This window comes from Sceloporus occidentalis, unplaced genomic scaffold (assembly GCF_023333645.1).
Source record: "Sceloporus occidentalis isolate IW3139 unplaced genomic scaffold, rSceOcc1.0.p SCAF_1, whole genome shotgun sequence".
NCBI classification, from domain to species: domain Eukaryota; kingdom Metazoa; phylum Chordata; class Lepidosauria; order Squamata; family Phrynosomatidae; genus Sceloporus; species Sceloporus occidentalis.
The window spans coordinates 30,117,839-30,137,460 of NW_028316981.1; the positions used below are offsets into that span (position 1 = coordinate 30,117,839).

Sequence of the window (19,622 nt, forward strand, 5' to 3'; positions counted from 1 at the left end):
CTTAGATTTTTTACAAGTAGCCTACTTCATGGGATTGTTCTCAGACCAAAAGAAACATTCTCTTTTGAAAGCCTTTTAGACAGTATTCATGTCTTAGTAATCAGGAAAGTAAATGCTGGTGAGTGGATGCCAAAGGAGGAGTGATGCTTAATACCTTTGATGATATGGTCCTGAAGTTATTAAAGTCTATTGTAAGTTGTTTTGTCCTATGGACAGCAGCAAAGTCAGCTCCTTTTCTTTTCTTTTTCTGGTGAAGGTCTATATTTCAGAGAAAGGAACTGGCAAAGTCATCTCTGAGCATTTCCTTGCCTAAAGGTGCATCTGCACTACTTAAAGAATGCTGTATGACACCACTTTAACTGTCATGGCTCCATCCTACAGAATCCTGTGATTTGTAAGCTAAAGACCTTGTAAAACTAAAAACCCCATAGGGTGGAGCTATAGCACTTAAAGTGCTCAAACTGGATTATATCTACAGTGTAGATGCATCCTAAGAAAATCCTATGAATTTCATGGGGTCACCATAAATCAAATGATTTGCAGGCACAGAGTTGTTGTTATGTGCCTTCAAATCATTACTGATGTAAGGCAACCTTAAGGATGTTATCACATGGAGGCACTTACCATGGGTAAAATGCTTGCAAAATGTTCCTGAACTGTTTCAGAAGTGCGAAGGTGTGATTGTCCATTGTGCTTCTCAAACGTCATTGAGGCATCCCACTTCTCTTCCATCGATGAAGCATTCACAGAGAAGCCATTTTTTGAATAATGGGATCTTCCATTATTCAAAAAGTGGCCTCTCCGTGAACTCTTTGACAATGGAAGAAAAGTGGGATGCCTCAGTGACGTTTGAGAAGCATGGCAGACAATCACACCTTTGCGCTTCTGAAACAGTTCAGGAATGTTTTACCCACAGTAAGGCTCTGTGTGATAAGGTCCTAAGACAATGATGGTGAATCTTTTAGATACCGAGTGCCCAAACTGCAACCCAAAACCCACTTATTTATTGCAAAGTGCGATATCCCTCTGGCTTTCTAGTAACAAGCTCCGGCAAACTCTGTGCTGGGGTGATGGCACACACGTGCCATAGGTTCACTATCACTGTCCTAAGACAACCCTATCATGGGTTTTTCTGGGGCTGTGAGTGTGACTCACGCATTGTGACCCTATGGGTTTCCATGGCTGAGTGTGGAATTGAACCCTCATCTCCAGAGTCATAGTCCAACACACAAATCACTGGCTTTCTGAAGGCAATACACACACATTTTAATGTAGGTCTGCTATTGTTTTCATAGCTTAAAAGCTTAGTCTTTCCCAAAGAGACACTTATTTTCCTATTTTGTATCCCACTGACTTGAGAACATTCACAAATATGCACACAGTAGTCCCCAGTTTACTAAAGATGGTGAGAAAGTTGATCCCTGTAGAGATCTGTTGTTTTCTCATTCTAGAACTGTGGCAACTATCCCTTGACATTTTCATGCTCTGGAAGAGACTAGATTGGCAACCATTTGGTTTCTCTATAAGGTGGACTAACTATTTTACTATAAAGAGGAAATAAGCATTTTTTTCTTTATCCACCTTTCTCAGAAAGACCCTTGTGATCTGAAAAGTGAAGCGCCACAGTCCTTTTGACTGCTACTCTTCCCTGATTTTTATATGCTCCCTTTTAGCAATCAACTCAAAGAGTGTCCTTTTCTGGTTTCACAGATGTTCTGAGAGGTTCATAACATGCTTTCTCCCTTCTTTCTGTACTTTAATGGCCTGCCTAGCAAAATACAGCTGTCTGCAGTGGCTGCCTCATCACATGTAACCTAATGCTAGAAGCTCCTCATAACCTTTTACTGAATAGTGGTCTGCTCTTTTTTCCAGAAATCACAAGCACTTTCAGTTATAGTAACAAATCCCCTGCTGCTGAATTGACTTTGAGATATCTATTCAGGCTTTTGAGCAGAGCAACTCATCCTCACTTAAATTCCCTCCCCCTCCCCAAAAAAAGAAATCACTAAGTAAAGATTGCTTTAAAATATATTTAATAATAAACCACATGTGGTGCCAAAACACTCATAGTCATCTTCTTATTGTTTCTGGTAATATTAGCTTTGCTTTAAAATATTTTCTACATTATTTTTTTCTGTTGTTTCTTTTTTGCTGTATATGTTTGATAATGTGGGTAATTTTCATGCCATACAGACAAAAGCAGACACATAATCAAATGGAAATACAATAACAGAGTATAAAGCAGTTAATTTAAAATGTACTAAACCATCTGAATAAAATCAACTAATGTTAACTAATTTTGTAAAGAATTTTGGAAAACAACTATAGAAAGTGGCTTTGCTTTGCTTTCCTTTGCTTTGTAAGAATAGGTCTTAACCTATGCTTCCTAGGTGATCTTCAGTGTCCACTGAGTAGAGAGAATCTTCTCATTGATTATTTTGTATGACTGATGAAATACTGGACAGAGCATAACTTTTCCTGCTATTGTCCCACCTCTGTGGAATATCATGCTCTGCAGAACAATATAGTCAAAGTTTAGCAGCTAAAGAACATAGGCCTCCATTCCTACTGGAATGTATACATTTTTTAAAAAAAATCATTGGCTTGAATATATCATAGTCCAAAAAGCTTTCAGACTACATTCAGAAGTTTTTGAGTTTTTTGTATTTTTGGAACATATGTTACAGTAACCTATTATCTGGACTGCTAGAATTTGGTTGACAGTTGCTGGACCCATGTGCTCTAAGGAAGGCAATGTGAAAATAAGATGAAGCTGTTTTTTTAAAAGAAAAAAGAACAAAACATTCCAACCATTATGTTGAGATACTAAAAATGCTACTATAGTTGCCCCTCCATTTTCGCAGACTTTGCCCCATTGGCTAAGATGGAGTGCGCACAGGGCCGCATGTGGCGGTGCGCAGCCATTCAAGCCAATGGGGCTAGAATGTATGTGAGTTTCCATTTTTGCAGTGGGATCTGGAACAGGTTCCATAGCATTGAGCTATGGCAGTTAAAGTGGTGTCAAGCTAGATTATTTCTGCAGTGCAGATGCAGCATAAGTATACTTAGTATACTTAACTAAATCGCTGATACAGAATACTGGACATTATAGTTGAAATCAGTACACATTTAACAATCTGTCTTTTACTTTCAACGCCATTATTAAATGGTCCTCTAGCTTAATTTGAAGAAAGGTTTCCTATGTTAATGTGAATTTGATTCTTCTAGATCCAATATGTGCACTCAAATATCTGCTCAGTGACACACATGTTAGTTTCTTTGCATGACACACTGTGAGATCAAGAGCATTCCTGCCTTCATCATTCTGTCTTCTGAGGAACAGGAGAGCTCATGTTGTGATCTCACTAGATCTCCCCATTGTGTTTATTTAAGAAAGGAACATGCCACCTGTTTCTGATCTGAGAAGACCACAAGGAGACAGCCTTGTAGTACATAGAAATGTATGTCTTGTTTTACTTTCGTTGCCAAGTATGAGTGGCTATAAATGAAAATTATTACTGGAAAGGAGTTGGGGAAGATTAGAACATCTATACAAGTAAACCCACATGGATAGAAATTTTGCCATTACTTATACTCAACTATAATTCAACCTCACGTATAAGTCGAGGGCAGGTTTTAGGGCCAAAATTATGGATTTTGATCTGACTTATGGATAAGTCGGTAAAACGTAGTGGTGTGTGACAAAGCATCTAAAGAGTGAAGCAAACGAAAACAGTGCCAAAGAACTTAGAAAATTCCAGCAAGCATCACTGTTTGTGATCACACTAAAGGCTGAATGGATGAGAGAACAGAAGGGGGCCAGTGCTTCCAGAACAGATTATGCTCTTGCCTTTCATCTGGGGATGGTTCCCTTTTTTATAGGTGTTAAAGTACACGACTTACATTGACCCATGGATAAGTCGAGCCAGGTTCTTGAAGTCAATTTTTGGACTAAAGTTTCTAGACTTATACATGAGTATATACAGTAATTTAGGATATGCCAAAGAAAGTCTGTTTATAAGTTTTATATACTTTTTGTCTCTCTTTGTTTAGAGTGAGTAACAAAATAAAGTCCAAGGGCTTACCCCGCCTTTTCCATGAAGTCTCTTCTTCTCAGGACAGAGGAAAGAAGGGGAACAGGTGAGGGGTGTTCAGATCAAATGGGTGGATGTTTTACTAACTTTTGATTTGTTTATATCTATGAAATAGACATATAGACATTTATAGAATAGACATTTATAGAAAATGCTTTGGTCTACAATGCTGGTTAAAGGATGTGGGTTTGAAATAGAAAACTAGTTTAGCCTATCTAGTAGGCATACTGTATTTAGATGTAGAAGTATGAAGCTAACAAAAAAGTTACTCCAACTCTGTACTTTTAACCTAACTACATTGCTTCAAACGTGGCATTACATTTCATAAGATAGAAAAGGGTTAATAAGATAATTTTGTTAAATGATTGTTGCAACTATAAAAGAACATTTCACTGACAATATTTATATATTAAGAAGGAAAGCTACTAAACAACATTCTCCACCCAGATACTTAAGATGTGTTTATCTAGTCTTGTAAATACACTCTATCTGTCTGTCTGTCTGTCTGTCTGTCTGTCTGTCTGTATGTCTATCTATCTATCTATCTATCTATCTATCTATCTATCTATCTATCTATCATCTATCTACTGTATATACTTGACTATAAGCCAACATCATGTATAAGTCAAGGGCAGGTTTAGGGGACATGATATGACCCATGGATAAGCTGAGGGTAAAACTTAGGGGCATGTAACAGAGGATGTAAAGGGTGAAGCAAAGAAAAATGATGCCAAAGAACTTAGCAAATCCCAGCAGGCATCACTGTTTGTGCTGGATAAGAAGGGAACTGTGTTAATAGTGGCTGTGTCATGCGTGGGCAAGGTGACCAGGTACAGGTAGGGCTAAGAGAATGCACACATGTCAAAAAGGATGAAAAGAAAAAGCAAAGAAAATTGTGACCACACTACCAGTGATTATAACCTTTAACTTTAATGTGATAAGGTAAAGGTAGTCGCTTGACATGAATGTCTAGTTGTAACCAACTGTAGGGGGTGGTGCTCATATCCGTTACTAAGATGAAGAGCCAGCATTGTCTGAAGACTACTCCGGTAGTCATGTGGCCAGCATGACTGCACTGAATGCTGTTACCTTCCTACCAAAGAGGCACCTATTTATCTACTTGCATTTGCAAGCTAGGTTGGCAGAACCTCGGACTAGTGACAGGAGCTCACCCCGTCATGTGGCACTTGGGCCTCGAACTGCAGATCTTCCAATCTTCAGAATTGTCATCTTAACCACGTTGCACATATTTTGCCTATTTTTAACCCAGGAAAGCTGACAAATATACACAAATGTCTTAATTACAGCCTTAAAAGCCTGATTCCTCTTGGTGCTCCTTTGATGGGAAACACCAAAGGGCTACCACTGCCAGCATTTTCCCACCAGGAAATTCAAAAAGTCAGAAGTGGTAGCATGGTGGAGAGTAGACATGGCTGGTGCTTCTTTTAGGTTGTCCCAGATGGACTAAGCTCTCACCTTTTACCACTGTCTACATTTGCAGGTTTGACATTCACGGTTTTGATTATTTGTGAATGTAAACCCAGTTCCCTCCAACCCTGGAAAGGCTTGGGAGAACTGTCTCCAAAGTCTTTCCAGGGTGGGAGGGGCCAGAGGAAAGGAGCACTCCCTTCCCCTGAGTCCCTGCCACCCTAGAAAGGCTTGAGGGATGCTTTCCAGGATAGGAAGGATGGAGGAAAGGAGAACTTCATTCCCCCACCACTCCGCTCCCACCCTGGAAATGGCTGCCATGGGGGGGGGGGGGGGCAAGGGTTTTCCGCATTCATGGTGTCCTTGATACCTTAACCCCAGCAAATGTGAAGGGATGACTGTCATTCCTTTTTTGATAAGAATTAAAATACAATACAGTGGGCCCTTCCCTTACGCGAGGGATCCATTATGGATCCCCCCACATAAGGGAAATAGCGTGTATGGTGGAGCCTCATTAAAAACAATGGGGCTCATGCCTGCGCATTGCACAGGCACCACGGGCACACACGCCTTTGCTTCTTTTGACGCGCACCATTGCTTCTTCCAGCGCAGCCGTGTATGGTGCACCCACGTAGGATGCGGGCACACTGTACTTACATTAACCCGCGGATAATTTGATCCAAGTTTTTTGGTTCAATTTTTGACTAAAATTTCTAGACTTATACATGAGTATATATAGTATCCATCCATCTATCTATCTAATGCCCCCAAGGAAACCTCAGATTCTATTTATTCTCATAAATCAGTATGTATGTATATATGTATTTATTTATTTATTTATGTGCTTTAAGACTCCCCAATAATGAAATCTTAGGACAGTAAGTACATAATACATGAAAAATATGATATTGACCAATTATAAAATGCATAATGAAAAAACACTGTATAAAAATCGCTGAATCATATTGGTGAATAGCTATGGATGCATCAAACTTTTTTTGGTCTGTGAGACTTTCACATTTATAAGAATTTTCATTCATAAATCTGTTCTACCTCATTTCTGCATTAATCTGTATGTGGTTTTGGTCTGCTGAAAAATTGTGTCTATTTCATCGTATAGTGTGGGTTTTATGTACAATCATTTGGTGCATTTTAAAGTCAAATGTTGCACTGCAAGATTAGGAAACTAAAGACTTGGAAGGATGGTTTTGTTTGAAGTCACTTTTTAGTTTGGGACATACAAATCTGATTGGTTCTTTACGAAATGTGAGACAAATAAAACCCTAGAACATCTCTAGCAAATTTCAGAAAAGTAGGGGCCTGAAAATATTAATTTTAAAAAACAATCTGTTAAAAAGATGCAGTTATTCAATGCTTTGGAATGAGACAGTTGGTGTATAAATGCTTTCAGCTGTAATATATGCAGCAGAATATTCAGCTTCATATATGCAGCAAAATAAACTGACACCATACAACTCAGATTGTAGACAGAAAAAATTGATCATTTTTATACACAGAGACGTTTTAATGCATAGCATTCTATGAAATCCTATTTACATTGAAACTAATATATCTCAGGAAGGTGTTCTAGTTCAGTGCTCTTTTAGGCCTGTTACAGACAGCCAAAATAAAGCTGCTTCGAGTCACAGTGGAGGTATGGTGTTTCAATGATGCATGCGTCCTACGAGTCCAGAAGTCTCACCAAAGCCACGCTCCAGCCCTAAGGACTGGAGCATGGCTTTGGTGCGGCTTCTGGATTCTTAGGACGCATACATCAGTGAAACACCATACCTCCACTGTGACTCGAAGCAGCTTTATTTTGGCTGTCTGTAACAGGCCTAAGTGTGCTAGTTTTCTTCTTTCATGGTATGTTTTATGTAGGGAGGCACTCATAAAGAATTGCATGGAGTTAACCATTCAGTTGGGCTTGTGAAAGAGCAATATTTGAGAGATTAAGTATACATTGTGCCAGCTTGGCCTTATGCCCAAAATAAGTTAAGGACAGATGAGAATTAAAAATAAAAGGTGACAGAAATTTGCTCAGATCTCTGAATGCAAATGTTCAGCAACCTGTGCACAGGGACAAAGAGAGCTATAACAGTCAGTGCAAAGAAATAAAACATGACAACAAAAAAAGGAAGAATAAGAAACTTTTCCCATAAGATCTGAGAAATCAAAGAGAAATTTAAATCAAGACTGGGGATGCAATACAATGGGACTTTCCCTTATGCAGGGGATCCGATTCAGACACCCACCCCCCATGTAAGGGAAATACTGCGAATGTGCGCACCACATGCATGCGCCATTGCCACTACCGGCATGTGGTATGCTATACTACCAAGTGGAAAACACGTTTCATAACCAAGTAGAAATAAAAAGTCAATGGGAAGAATATACTGAAGAACTATATAAAAGAGATGAAAGGGTGACAGATTCATTCAAGGAAGAACCATTTGAAGATGTACCTCCAATTTCAGAAAGTGAAGTGGAAGCTGCAGTCAGAGCACTTGGGAGTAATAAATCACCAGAAAGAGAAGACATACCAACAGAGCTGCTTCAAACTACAGAGACAGAACTAGTTCTAACTAAAATCTGTCAACAAATACGGAAAACAAAATAATGTCCCACAGATTGGAAAAACTCAATATACATTCTAATTCCAAAGAAAGGGGATACCAAGGACTGTAGTAACCACAGGACCATTGCATTAATCTTCTGTGCAAGCAAAATGATGCTCAAAAAACAAAGACTATTACCATGGATGGAGCAACAAATGCCAGATGTCCAAGCTGGTTTCAGGAAAGAAAGAGGTACTAGGGATTGCATATTGCAAACCTATGTTGGATAATGGAATGCACCAAAGAATTTCAGATAAAAATCACTCTGTGCTTTATAGATGATAGCAAAGCCTTTGATTGTGTAGACCATGAAAAACTATGGGCCGCTCTTTTAAAAATGGGTGTGCCACAAATTTTGATTGCCCTGATGCATAATCTGTACTCAGGAGAAGAGGGGTACCATCAGGGTAGACTGTGAGGTAATAGATGCTTTAAAAATCTGTTGACATTTCTTTATAAAACAAAAAAGCAGCATGCTCCCAGTCCCTTCCTTGCAGCTGTACTGAAGAAAGAGGGGAACATAAGCTTATTCACAATAGCATTGAGCTATTGGTTTAGTAATAAATTCAAGCAGAAATCAGAGAAACCTATTTGCTCCTAAACGTTGTTGAATTACAACTTAATTATATCTTTTACCCCAAGGAGCATATTTTGATAGTATTTTGTAATTTAAAAATTGGGCATACCCACCTAAGGGGAAATAAATGCTTCAGTTTTCTGTAATAGATGACTCATCTGAATCTAAATATATGAAATATATAACTTGTAGTCATACGTTTTTAAATAAATAAATAAATAGGATTTTTGAATAAACTAATTTCATTATTATTATTATTTTCTTCATTGTAATATGCATCTGCAGATCAGATCAAATTTAACTGTGGTGATATTTAAATGAATATTAAAAATCTTTTTGTCAAGAAAACCAATTATATCCCCATTAAAATCAGTCCCTATTCAAAAGAGAATTAAAATGTTTTTAAAAGTGAATGAATAGTGATTAAATAATTCATTTTCGTAAAAGGTGTGGAATACAATTTCTACTTTCCAAAGGAAAACATTATAATTGGAGGAATTTGCAAATTGAAATTAGTCTAGCTCTTCATTTTTATCATTAAACAGAGTATTAAATTAGCATTTATAATATTCAGGTTCTGAATTTAAATATAAAGTAGAGGATGGCTTGATTCACATCATTGTTTACATGGAAAATACCTAAATTAAATATGCTGGAATTAATTTTTTTTCCTTGAAGGACACAAGCGTATTTTCTAAAAGAATAAGTGAACATCTTTTTTGGAAAAAGAAATCTTTTTTCCTCATTTGCATACATATTAGTGCTTGTTTAAAGATATATTAATTCTCTTCATTAGAATCTTGTAAATGTCATTTGAACATCTGATCATAAACTTTGGAAATTATGAAACTATTTTAAATGTGACATTCAGTGTCACTGAACTATCTCTTACATAAAGCTAGTCTATACTATGTGTCTGGAGGATAAATCCCATCTGCCTTTGCTGAAATTATAATAATTGTGAGCTCTTGTGAATAAGGAGCTGGCACTGGTTCCCCTAGAGTCTCCTCAGAAACAATTGGGTACTTCAGAGACCACTTAATCCAGTGTGTTATAAATAGCAATTTCGGTCTAATGGAAACAGGGAACTAGATCAAACCTTAATGCAAAAGATAGATTTTTTAAATTTATTTGGGTAAGTAGTGTTGATTACAATTTCTCAGGTATAACCAGACCAATAAATAGATAAGCTTGTTGGAAAGCAAACTTAGGTGGTTTACAGACCACCTTTTTGGAGCGGCCTGTACCCGCCCCTTTCCCCGCTGGATCGGGGCCTCAGCTGCCACAGCTGCAGCCTCTGAGGCCCCGATCCGCTGCTTTCCAGGCTGCGGGAAAGCAGCAAAAGGCTGCTTCCCCAGAGCCTGGAAAGGGGTGTACTTGGGGCTTCAAGCCCCAAGGACACCCCGACAGCGGCAGGGAAAAGAGGGAAAAGAGAAAGGGGCCACTCGGCCCCTTTCTCTTTTGTGTTGCTAGCGCAGCCGTCTAAAGGCTGTGCTAGCGATGCAAATTAAGGAAGGAGCTCCATTTCGGAGCTCCTTCCAGCGTCATGGAAAGGGCACCCCAGGCACCGTCACGCAGCGCCAGGATGTCACTTCCGCGCCGCTTCATTTGGGAGCGGCGTGGTTGTGATGTCCCAGTGGTGGCACCCATGTAGAATGAGCGCTGCCATTTTGTACGTACTAGGTACGTACTAGGGTTAGGGCACCCGGAAAGGACGCCCTTTCCTAACCCTAGTACGTACCTAGTATGTACTTTTTGCGTGGCTGGAATGCGCCCATGTATCTTTGATATATGGGCAATAGAGAAATCAAATAGACAACATATTAGAAGTATTTTTCTACAGTGGGCCCTTCCCATCTGCAAATAGAGAAAAACGGGTGGTTGCTCCCCATATTATTCATTGGGTGTGTGAAAGCATGTCCATATGCATGTGCCACCATTGAATAACATGGGGCACGGTGAGCCATGGATGTACCAATCCAAGTATTGCTAGCCTGTCAATGCAGCAGGCCCACTGTATATGCAAAAAGCAGGCGAGGAGTAGATTATGGCAAAGACAAAACCGGTAACATCAAAAATTAGAGAATACTTATAGAAGCATACTGAATTAACCAGAGTGCCAAAATACATCCCTGTAGAATTTTAAAAACAAGTTTTGAGCAGATTTGCATTATTATGGGAAATTAAGTGGAAATCAGAAAAACTCTAGACCCAAACCAGGAACATTATCATGGAAGAAACGCATAAAGACACTATATGAAGTCTAAAAGAAAGAAATGCTTCATTGAATGACTTGTGGCACACTTCAAATGGCTAAGGACAGGTAAAAAGCAAAAGTAAAAAATGACAGCAGTAGAGTCAGAAGTCTGGACTCAACTTTTCAGCACCTTCTTTGTAAGAACAAAGTGAACCATTATAATAATCAGTGCCAAGAAACAGAAGGCAACAACAAAAAAGGAGAATGGAAGACCTCTTCCATGCGATTTGAGAAATCAAAGTGAATTCTAAATAAAGAGAAGGGATGCTGTATGACCAAAAGGGAAATACATTGCTTGATCAGGACAAAATATACAGAAGGTGGAAGGAGTACATAAAAAAACTGTGTAGAAGATATAAAAGATGATGGATTCAAGAAAGTATCTTGATGATGAACACAGAATTCTAGAGAGTGAAATGGAGGCTGCTTTCAAAGCATTTGGAAGACATAAATCACCAGGAACAGATGGCATACAGCTCCAAGCTTTGTTGTTGTGTACCTTCAAGTGGTTTCCAAGTTTTTGTTGTTAACTGCCCTCAGGTTGATCTGAACTCATGGCAACTCTATGAATGAGACATCTCCAAGACCCTCTGTCCTCCACTATTCTACTTAATTCCTGCAATCCCATATCCGTGACCTCCTTAATAGAGTCCATCCATCCAGTATGTGGTCTTCCTCTCTTCCTACTTCCCTCCATCTTTCCCAGCATTATTGCCTTTTCCAATGAGTCCTTCCTTCTCATGATGTGTCTGAAGTACGACAGCCTCGGTTTGGTCATCTTGGCTTCAAGGGAGGTTTCCACATTGATCTGCTCAAGGACCCATTTGTTTGTTCTTCTGACTATCCATGGGATTCTCAACACTCTTCTCCAGCATCGCCCCTCAAATGAATGGATTTTCTTCCTATCTTCTTTTTTAACTGTCCAGCTCTCTCATCTATACATGGTAATAGGGAATATAGTGGCTTGCATGATTCTAACTTTTATGCTCAGTTGTGTATCTTTGCATTTTAGAATCTTTTCTAGTTCTTTCATAGCTACCTTCCCAATTCTTAGGGTTAGGGTTAGGGTCAGGAGCCCTGGTGGCGCAGTGGTTAAATGCCTGTACTGCAGCCACTCACTCAAAACCACAAGGTTGCGAGTTCAAGACCAGCAAAGGGCTCAAGCTTGACTCAGGCTTGCATCCTTCTGAGGTTGCTAAAATGAGTACCCAGATTGTTGGGGACAAATTAACTTACTGTTGTAAACCGCTTAGACACTGCTTAGGCCAGGGGTAGGCACCCTGCGGCCCGGCAAGGCCTTGGGACCGGCCCCAGCCCGGTCCTGCCGCTGATTGACACCGGGGCCTTTGGGGGGGCAATTGTCTATAGAAGCCTCAGAAACATGCATTTATATTAACATTTTTTAAAAAATCAGCAAATTTTTTCGCGTGTCCTCCATTTTTTTTAAAAAAGTGTCTTCCATTTGAAAATTTTGTCCTACATTTGTCCTGGTTTATTTATATATTTATTTCTTTTTTTAAAAAAATATTTAATTATTTATTTTTTGGCTTCGCCCCCCCAGTTGTCTGAGGGACAGCAACCCGGCCCCCGGCTCAAAAAGATTGCCTACCCCTGGCTTAGGCGGTATGAAGCGGTATATAAATGAAGCTTGTTTGTTTTTTGTTTTAATCTTCGCTTGATTTCCTTACTGCAGTCCCATTTCTATAAATGTTTGATCCCGGGTATGGGAATTCTTTTACTATTTCTATTTCTTTATTGTCTAGGCTGAACTTGTGAAGGTCTTCTTTATGTTCAACATTAAGCCAGCCTTTGCACTTTCTTCTTTAAACTTCCGTATTAGGTGTTCCAGGTCTGTGAGGTTTTCTGCTAGTACTATGGTATCATCTGCATAGATTAGATTGTTGCTATTCCTTCCTCCTATTTTCACTTTTCCCTCTTCTGTGTCCAAGCCTGATTTTCTTATAATATGTTCTGCATACAAGTTGAACAGATAGAGTGAAAAGATACAGCCTTGTCTGACCTTTGCCTTCCTCTGGGGCTGAGAGAATGGCCTGTTACAGACTGCCAAAATAAAGCTGCTTCAGGTCTCTTTGGAGATATGCTGTTTAAATGATGCATGCACCCTAAGAATTCAGAAGCTGCACCAAAGCTGCACTCCAGTGCTTAGGAATGGAGTGTGGCTTTGGCATGACCTCTGGACTCTTAGGACCCATGCATCATTTAAATAGCATACCTCCAAAGAGACCCGAAGCAGCTTTATTTTGGCAGTCTGTAACAGGCCAATATGACTTGCTCAGATTTACACAATGAATTTCCATGGCCAAACAGGGATTTGAACCCTGGTCTTCAGAGTCATAGTCTAATGCTCAAATCACTACACCACACCGACTTACTTGTTTTGAGCTACATGAACAGAATCCATCCATATTCTAAGAAAAATCTGCCAACAAATATGGAAAACAAAATAATAATTTGAAATGCTCAGTATATATTCCAATCCCCGAGAAAGGGGACACAAGAGATTGTAATAAGCATTGAAACATTCCATTAGTTTTTCTTCATAAATGGAGTAAGAAATGCCAGGTGACTAAGCTGGATTCAGAAAAAGTAGAGACAGTGATTATTATACTGTGAACATACATTGGATAATGGAATGCACCAGGGAATTTCAGAAGAAAACCAACCTGTGCTTTATAGGTTATTCATTATAGCATAGCCTTTGACTGTGTTTATAAATTTTTATAATCATGTCTAGTGCGGAAAATATCATATAGAAAGCACGAATGGTCTAAGAAGAAGAAGGTGTGAAAATTAGGTGTAGAAACATCAGCCTTTTAAAATATTACCAGAAAATAGCAAAAGCGTGAAACAGAAATAAAAAGTAAAATATTGGAGGATAATATAAAGCTGGCTGTGTCAAAGATTGCAGCCAAAATTTGATCATCTCTAGACCCAGGACTTTTAAGATGTTCACGTGTGCAAAAGTCCACTAGATAGATAGATAGATAGATAGATAGATAGATAGATAGATAGATAGGTGGGAGACCATTATTTGTCATGCATTTGGAAGAGAATGTGGAGACCATCTAGTCATAGATGTTTATGCTGCTCTTAATTATATTTTAATAAACTATATTTTAGTAAAGACTTGCTTCAAACTTAGATTTGTTTTCTGTGGCTATGCCTTTCTGGATTGAAGAGAATCGTTGTCCTTTCTTTCTTCAATATATAGGTTACAAGTGTTGAATCTTCTTGAAAACAAACAAAAACACTCCTATTAACATTTCTGGGCTTATAAGAAAAGATTTCTGCAGGATTTTCTTTCTTTTCCACCATCTGGAGTGGAGTATCTACTTTTAATGTGCTAGCAAAAGCCTTTTTCACCCTTCACTAATTCCCTGCCTAATGGCACACTGTGAAAAACTTTTCATGAGTTCTGTATCATCCAGAAACATGTGCATGTGTCGTTAATTTTTCAAGTACTATCTAATCTAGAGGCATTGTTTCCCTGTATATATATATGGCCAATATCATAAAATATATGATATTTCTTCAGTTGGAATTTTATGTTATGCTTTCAAAGTTTGGATGGTATATGATGTTCTGCTGGTTCACCTTACATTGAAGGGCACCAATTGTTCACAAACTGTAGCACAAAACATTCTTCTTAGTGGAGGGGGGCAACCCTAAAAGCTGAATGAGGGGCTTGACAGACTTGCTTTAGAGTCACCATAAGTTGGAAATGACTTGAAGGCACACAACAGCAGAAATTCTAGATGGAACTATAGTTAGATTTTGGCCCTGTAGACAAGAAAAGTAACAAACATTGTGGTCCCTGGGCAGAACATCATGAAGCCAGATAGAAAATCAGATCTACACCCCTGAAGCTGTAGAAAGAGTTCTTACCTTGAATCCCACCTTCTGATCCCACAGGAAGATCTGTGACTTTTCCCTACTTCTGCATCCAACTAATCGTGCATAACACAACCATTCCAACCTTGAAACACTCCATCCTGAAGAATGGAATTTACCTGCCCAAAATGTGCATTGTTTTTCAATTGTCTCAGTCATTTTCTCAAATGTGTCAGAATAAAAACATTTATTTTATAACAAGATTGGTTAGGAGACTAAAACACCACATGATGATTTACACATCATCACAGCTGAGGAATGCCTGACACAAGGTATTATGAGTTTTCCATACTGTTGGGGTCCAGTTGACCCTGGCATTTGACAAAGCATTAAAATATCTATATAATCCTGTGTACTTTTTTCTTGGCAAGATTTCCTCTGTTTTAAGGAGGCTTTATGCCTAGATACAGTAAGTGTCTGAAAGATGACAACCTGAAGCCCTTTTCTCCCTTTCAGATTCCATACTCAGCCATAATGGAAAAAATAGGCCTTTAACTGTGTATTTATGGATTAAAATCCTCTTCTAGAATGTTATTTTGTTCATGTTTGGTGTAAACAGGTTCCTTTAAATAACCTGCTTAGAGGCAGAGTTGCTTCATGCACCCATAAGCAAATCAGACCAAATACTGATATTTCCTTGTCAAGTCTTCAGTTGCATTTATCAGCATGTGTTTGTGTTTTCCAAATGGTTTGGCATCTTTTCTTCTTAGCCTCTCCCTTCCTATCAAACACTAGTGCTGAACAGTAACATTAAACATTAATGAGGTGGCTGCTGATCATATCACATACATGAGAAAATAGTGTGTGAGAGTAGGTCTTTTGTTCTTGTCACCTTTTAAAATTACAGTTTAATACCCCTTTAAGTGTCTTCACTGAAGAGGAGTGCACAAAGTGACAAGCATCACATCATCATTCCACCATTCCAATTAGGTATTTGTGCAGCAGATTGTCAACAAACTGGTTATCAGCCTTGTGTGATTAGAGACCAGCAGGGCCTAATTTGGAGCCAGGGATCCCTTCCCCCTTGAACACTTATTTCCATATACCAGCACTGAGTTTCTATATTTCTCAAAGGGGACATGTTTTGTTCTCCCCAGCAGAGTTTGCATCTCATCAGTGCATTGCAACTGGGGGTAGTGGAAGCATGGCAGAGGGGAATCATAATAATAATAAAAAAAATCAAGGATGTTAATTAAACACTGTATATTCCTCCACATGTCTCTTTGAAATACAAATGACTCATTTGTTAGGCAGCTGAAATGATCTAGCCTTGAATATCTTGTGCTACCACAACATAGTCTGTTTGGCCATGAACCACTTGCAGTGGCCACGTTGAGAGTTTTCTTTTCTAAGCTGCTAGGTAATAAACTCTGCTCTCTGCCAACAGGAAGACAAGAGTTGAGGGAAAGAAATCAAATACCTCTCTCCACAAAGATGTGCACCCAGGTACTCTTTAGATTATTGGTGGCTTACTATAATTCTCCTAAACCTTTTAGAGCAAAATCCTCTAAACCAACCTTTTCTGTGAGCCAGGTCAAAGGATTTAGCTATATTTGAGTAAATGAGCACAGTTATCATAGGTACTTGTCAGGCCAGTTTGCTTAACTTACTCAGTGTTAGGCTTTATTTGGCACTATTTTGTTCTTGACCAAGATTCCTTGGCAGTTTTCTTGAAACTTCATGGGAATGAAGAACAATTGTATACAGGAATTCACCAGTTCAAAGTATGTTGGTATTTCAGACTGAACTCTGCTTCGAAGATGGTTGCTTTATGCAGCAAGGTGGGGGCTGAGACAGTGGGAACTAATAATGCATACATAGATCAAAGCTTGGAAAAGTTATTTTGGATTACAACTTCCAGAATTCCAACCGTGTTGGCTGTGGGATTCTGGGACTGGTAGTCCAAATTAGTCATTTTGTCTGACAGGGACATAAGAGACAGGCTGGGCATTTGCCACGTTATTGTCCTAAAATATTTGAGCCCTCTTCTCTCAAGAGAAAAGGCTATGGAGATCCATTTAACTCACCAGCTTATTATCTCTCCTGCATGGTCTTTCCAAGAATGTTATTCCTTAAAATGGCCATACTATGAACCATTTCCTTTCTGGGTAAACCAACATGAAGTGTGATTCAATTTATATATGTCTATACAATTTCTGTCTTTATTCCACTGGGTAGCATCAGCCACTAAAATATGCATTCAGTCTATTTTCTTTCCTGGGTTTCATTACAAATAATTTTGCAAAACACAAAAAATAATAGTTTTTTGTGGGTTTTTCAGGCTATGTGGCCATGTTCCAGAAAAGTTTCTTCCTGATGTTTCACCAGCATCTTCAGAGAAAGATGCCAGCCACAGATGCTGGTGAAACGTCAGGAAGAAAATTTTCTGGAACATGGCCACATAGCCCGAAAACCCCACAAAAAACTATGGATGCCAGCCATGAAAGCTTTCGACTTTACACAAAAAATAATCTTTTCTATTTAAACACCTTGATATGGCCATAAAGCAGTTGTAAATTATTAAATATCTTTAAAGATATATGTGTATTTTTTAGAATGGTCTTTAAGGTGGAATCATAGAGCTGAAAGGGCCCCCATGGACTGTGTCCAACCCCTGCTCAATGCAGGATCTCCAGATAAAGCATCCCCAGCAGATAGCTTTCCAGACTTTATGAAGACATCCAGAAATGAAGTCTCCACCACCAGTTGGTGCCATTGCTGAATCACTCTTACTGCCAAGAAGTTCCTGCTAATGTTCGATCAGAATTTAGTGTCTAGTTTTGGGCATCACAATTCAAAATTGACAAGCTGCAGCAGGCCCAGAGGAGGGTGACCAAGATGGTGAAAGGTCTAGAAGCCAGGCCTTGTGAGGAGCAAGTTAGGGAGCAGAGTATGTTTAGCCTGGAGAAGAGAAGGTTAAGAGGAGACATGATAGCCCTGTTTAAATATTTGAAAGAATGTCAAACTAAAGATGGAGTAATTTTGTTTTCTGCAGCTCCAGAAAATAGGACCTGGAGCAACAGATTCAAAATGCAGGAAAAGAAATTCCAGCTCAACATCAGGAAGAATATCCTGACAGTCAGAGATGTTTCAGAACAGAATACGCTGCCTCGGAGTGTGGTGGAATCTTCTTTTTGGAAGTTTTAAAACAGAGACTGGATAGCCATCTGTCAGGGATGCTTTGACTGTATATTCCTCCATGGCAGGGGATTTGACTTGATGGCCCTTGAAGTTTCTTCCAGCTCTATGATTCTATATTTTTTGTTCTTCATACCTCTTATCATTCTTGTTGCCCTTCTCTCAACCCACTTCAAGTTGTCTATATCCTTCTTAAAATGAGATGTTCAGAAATGAATACAGTACACACATGTATGCTGCATATAAAGGGAGTATTATTTCCCTCAATGTGGAAACTGTGATATATGTCTGATCATGTCAGTGTTGCATATTACATTAGCTTAGGCAATCCTAAAAGCACCTGTAAGTTTAACAAATGGAAGTGTTTGTATTATTTTCTTTCCACTTCATTCTGTTCTCTCTTAATCCTCCAGTGGGAAGGTGTATTTTAAAATCAAAATAGAATAAACCATTTCACTGAATTTTAGCAGTGGCATCAGAGATAATTTTCTACATAGTAGAAAATTAACTCCGCTTTCACCCATACATTAAGAATTTAAAAACCCAAGTGATTATAACTAGCAGGATCTGTGATAGCTTAAAAAGTAGGCAGGGACTGAGAACTGTATTTTGAAGGCCATGTTTCTGAGCTATGAAGGTATAGGATGGTCAGTGTACAAATGGAAGATCATCTGTGATTCCCTAACTATGTTGCTCTGAGTTCTGTTTTTAAAAAAGGATGTAGTATATATTTCCTATTTACCTTAGCACCCAAAGGTTTTGATAAAACATTTTGTAAAGTTAGCTGTGGGTATATGTAATCCATAAATGACTTGTGACATTGTAGGCAGAAGACAGAGAAAAGGGGATGTAAGAAATTAATCCCCATAGTGGATGCATTCTCTGCTGTGGCCACTTTTTTAAAAAAAATTATTTCTACCCTGCTTTTTGTGAAAACAATCCAAGCGGCTTACAATGTTAAAAGAATACACCATATATACAAAATATCCACACACACACCCCTTAAAAAAGAATTAAATAGTTTAAGGTTAAAATTACATGAACAATTAAAACAATAACAGTGGGCAGAGTCATCAGATATATGTGGGGGGCCGAGTAATTTATTCTGGGAAGGCCTGGAAGAAGAGATCCATCTTAATAGCTTTCTTAAAACTATCTAGATTGGTGATTTGATGGATCTCATCAGGCAGGCCATTCCACAGGCTGGGAGCGGTTGCCCTTGCCCTTGGAGGCCTGATCTTTATTAACAGTTGCTTCACCCAGTTAATTCATTTCTAGGGTTCCCAGATCTCAAGCCTGGTCTCCCTTTACCAGTCCTTAGAGTGAAGGGAGGAATCATAGATTGAGAGTCCTGTCTTGAAAAGTGTGTGTAGGGATATTTTCTCCTTTGTTAGGCTTGATCCCATTAAAATTATAAAGCCACTGAATCCATTGAATTTACCCATGTGTTGACAATTGATTCTGTGGGTCTACCCTACTTGGGACTCACCAATGTCCTGGTGGTTTTTAATCTTGGTGTTTTTGTTGAATGGCATATTCTGTGCAACTGTGATTGATGCTTAGTGTATGATGCTTAATAATACCACCAGTGGCTCTTC

General features: G+C 38.8%; 1 protein-coding gene across 5 annotated transcripts in view; it reads left to right on the top strand.

The window, feature by feature from the left end:
• The window catches only part of LOC149321282 (receptor-type tyrosine-protein phosphatase gamma), a 742,038-nt gene that overhangs the window by 635,502 nt on the left and 86,914 nt on the right, over positions 1–19,622 (top strand). For 3 of the 5 annotated variants that reach the window (XM_089518763.1, XM_089518770.1, XM_089518745.1), the window contains exon 14: positions 4,054–4,140. The exons of the other annotated variants lie outside the window; for them this stretch is intronic. In XM_089518763.1, coding sequence (XP_089374889.1) covers positions 4,054–4,140 — 87 coding nt within the window. The remainder of the gene's footprint in view (positions 1–4,053; positions 4,141–19,622) is intronic. 5 annotated transcript variants of the gene reach the window in all.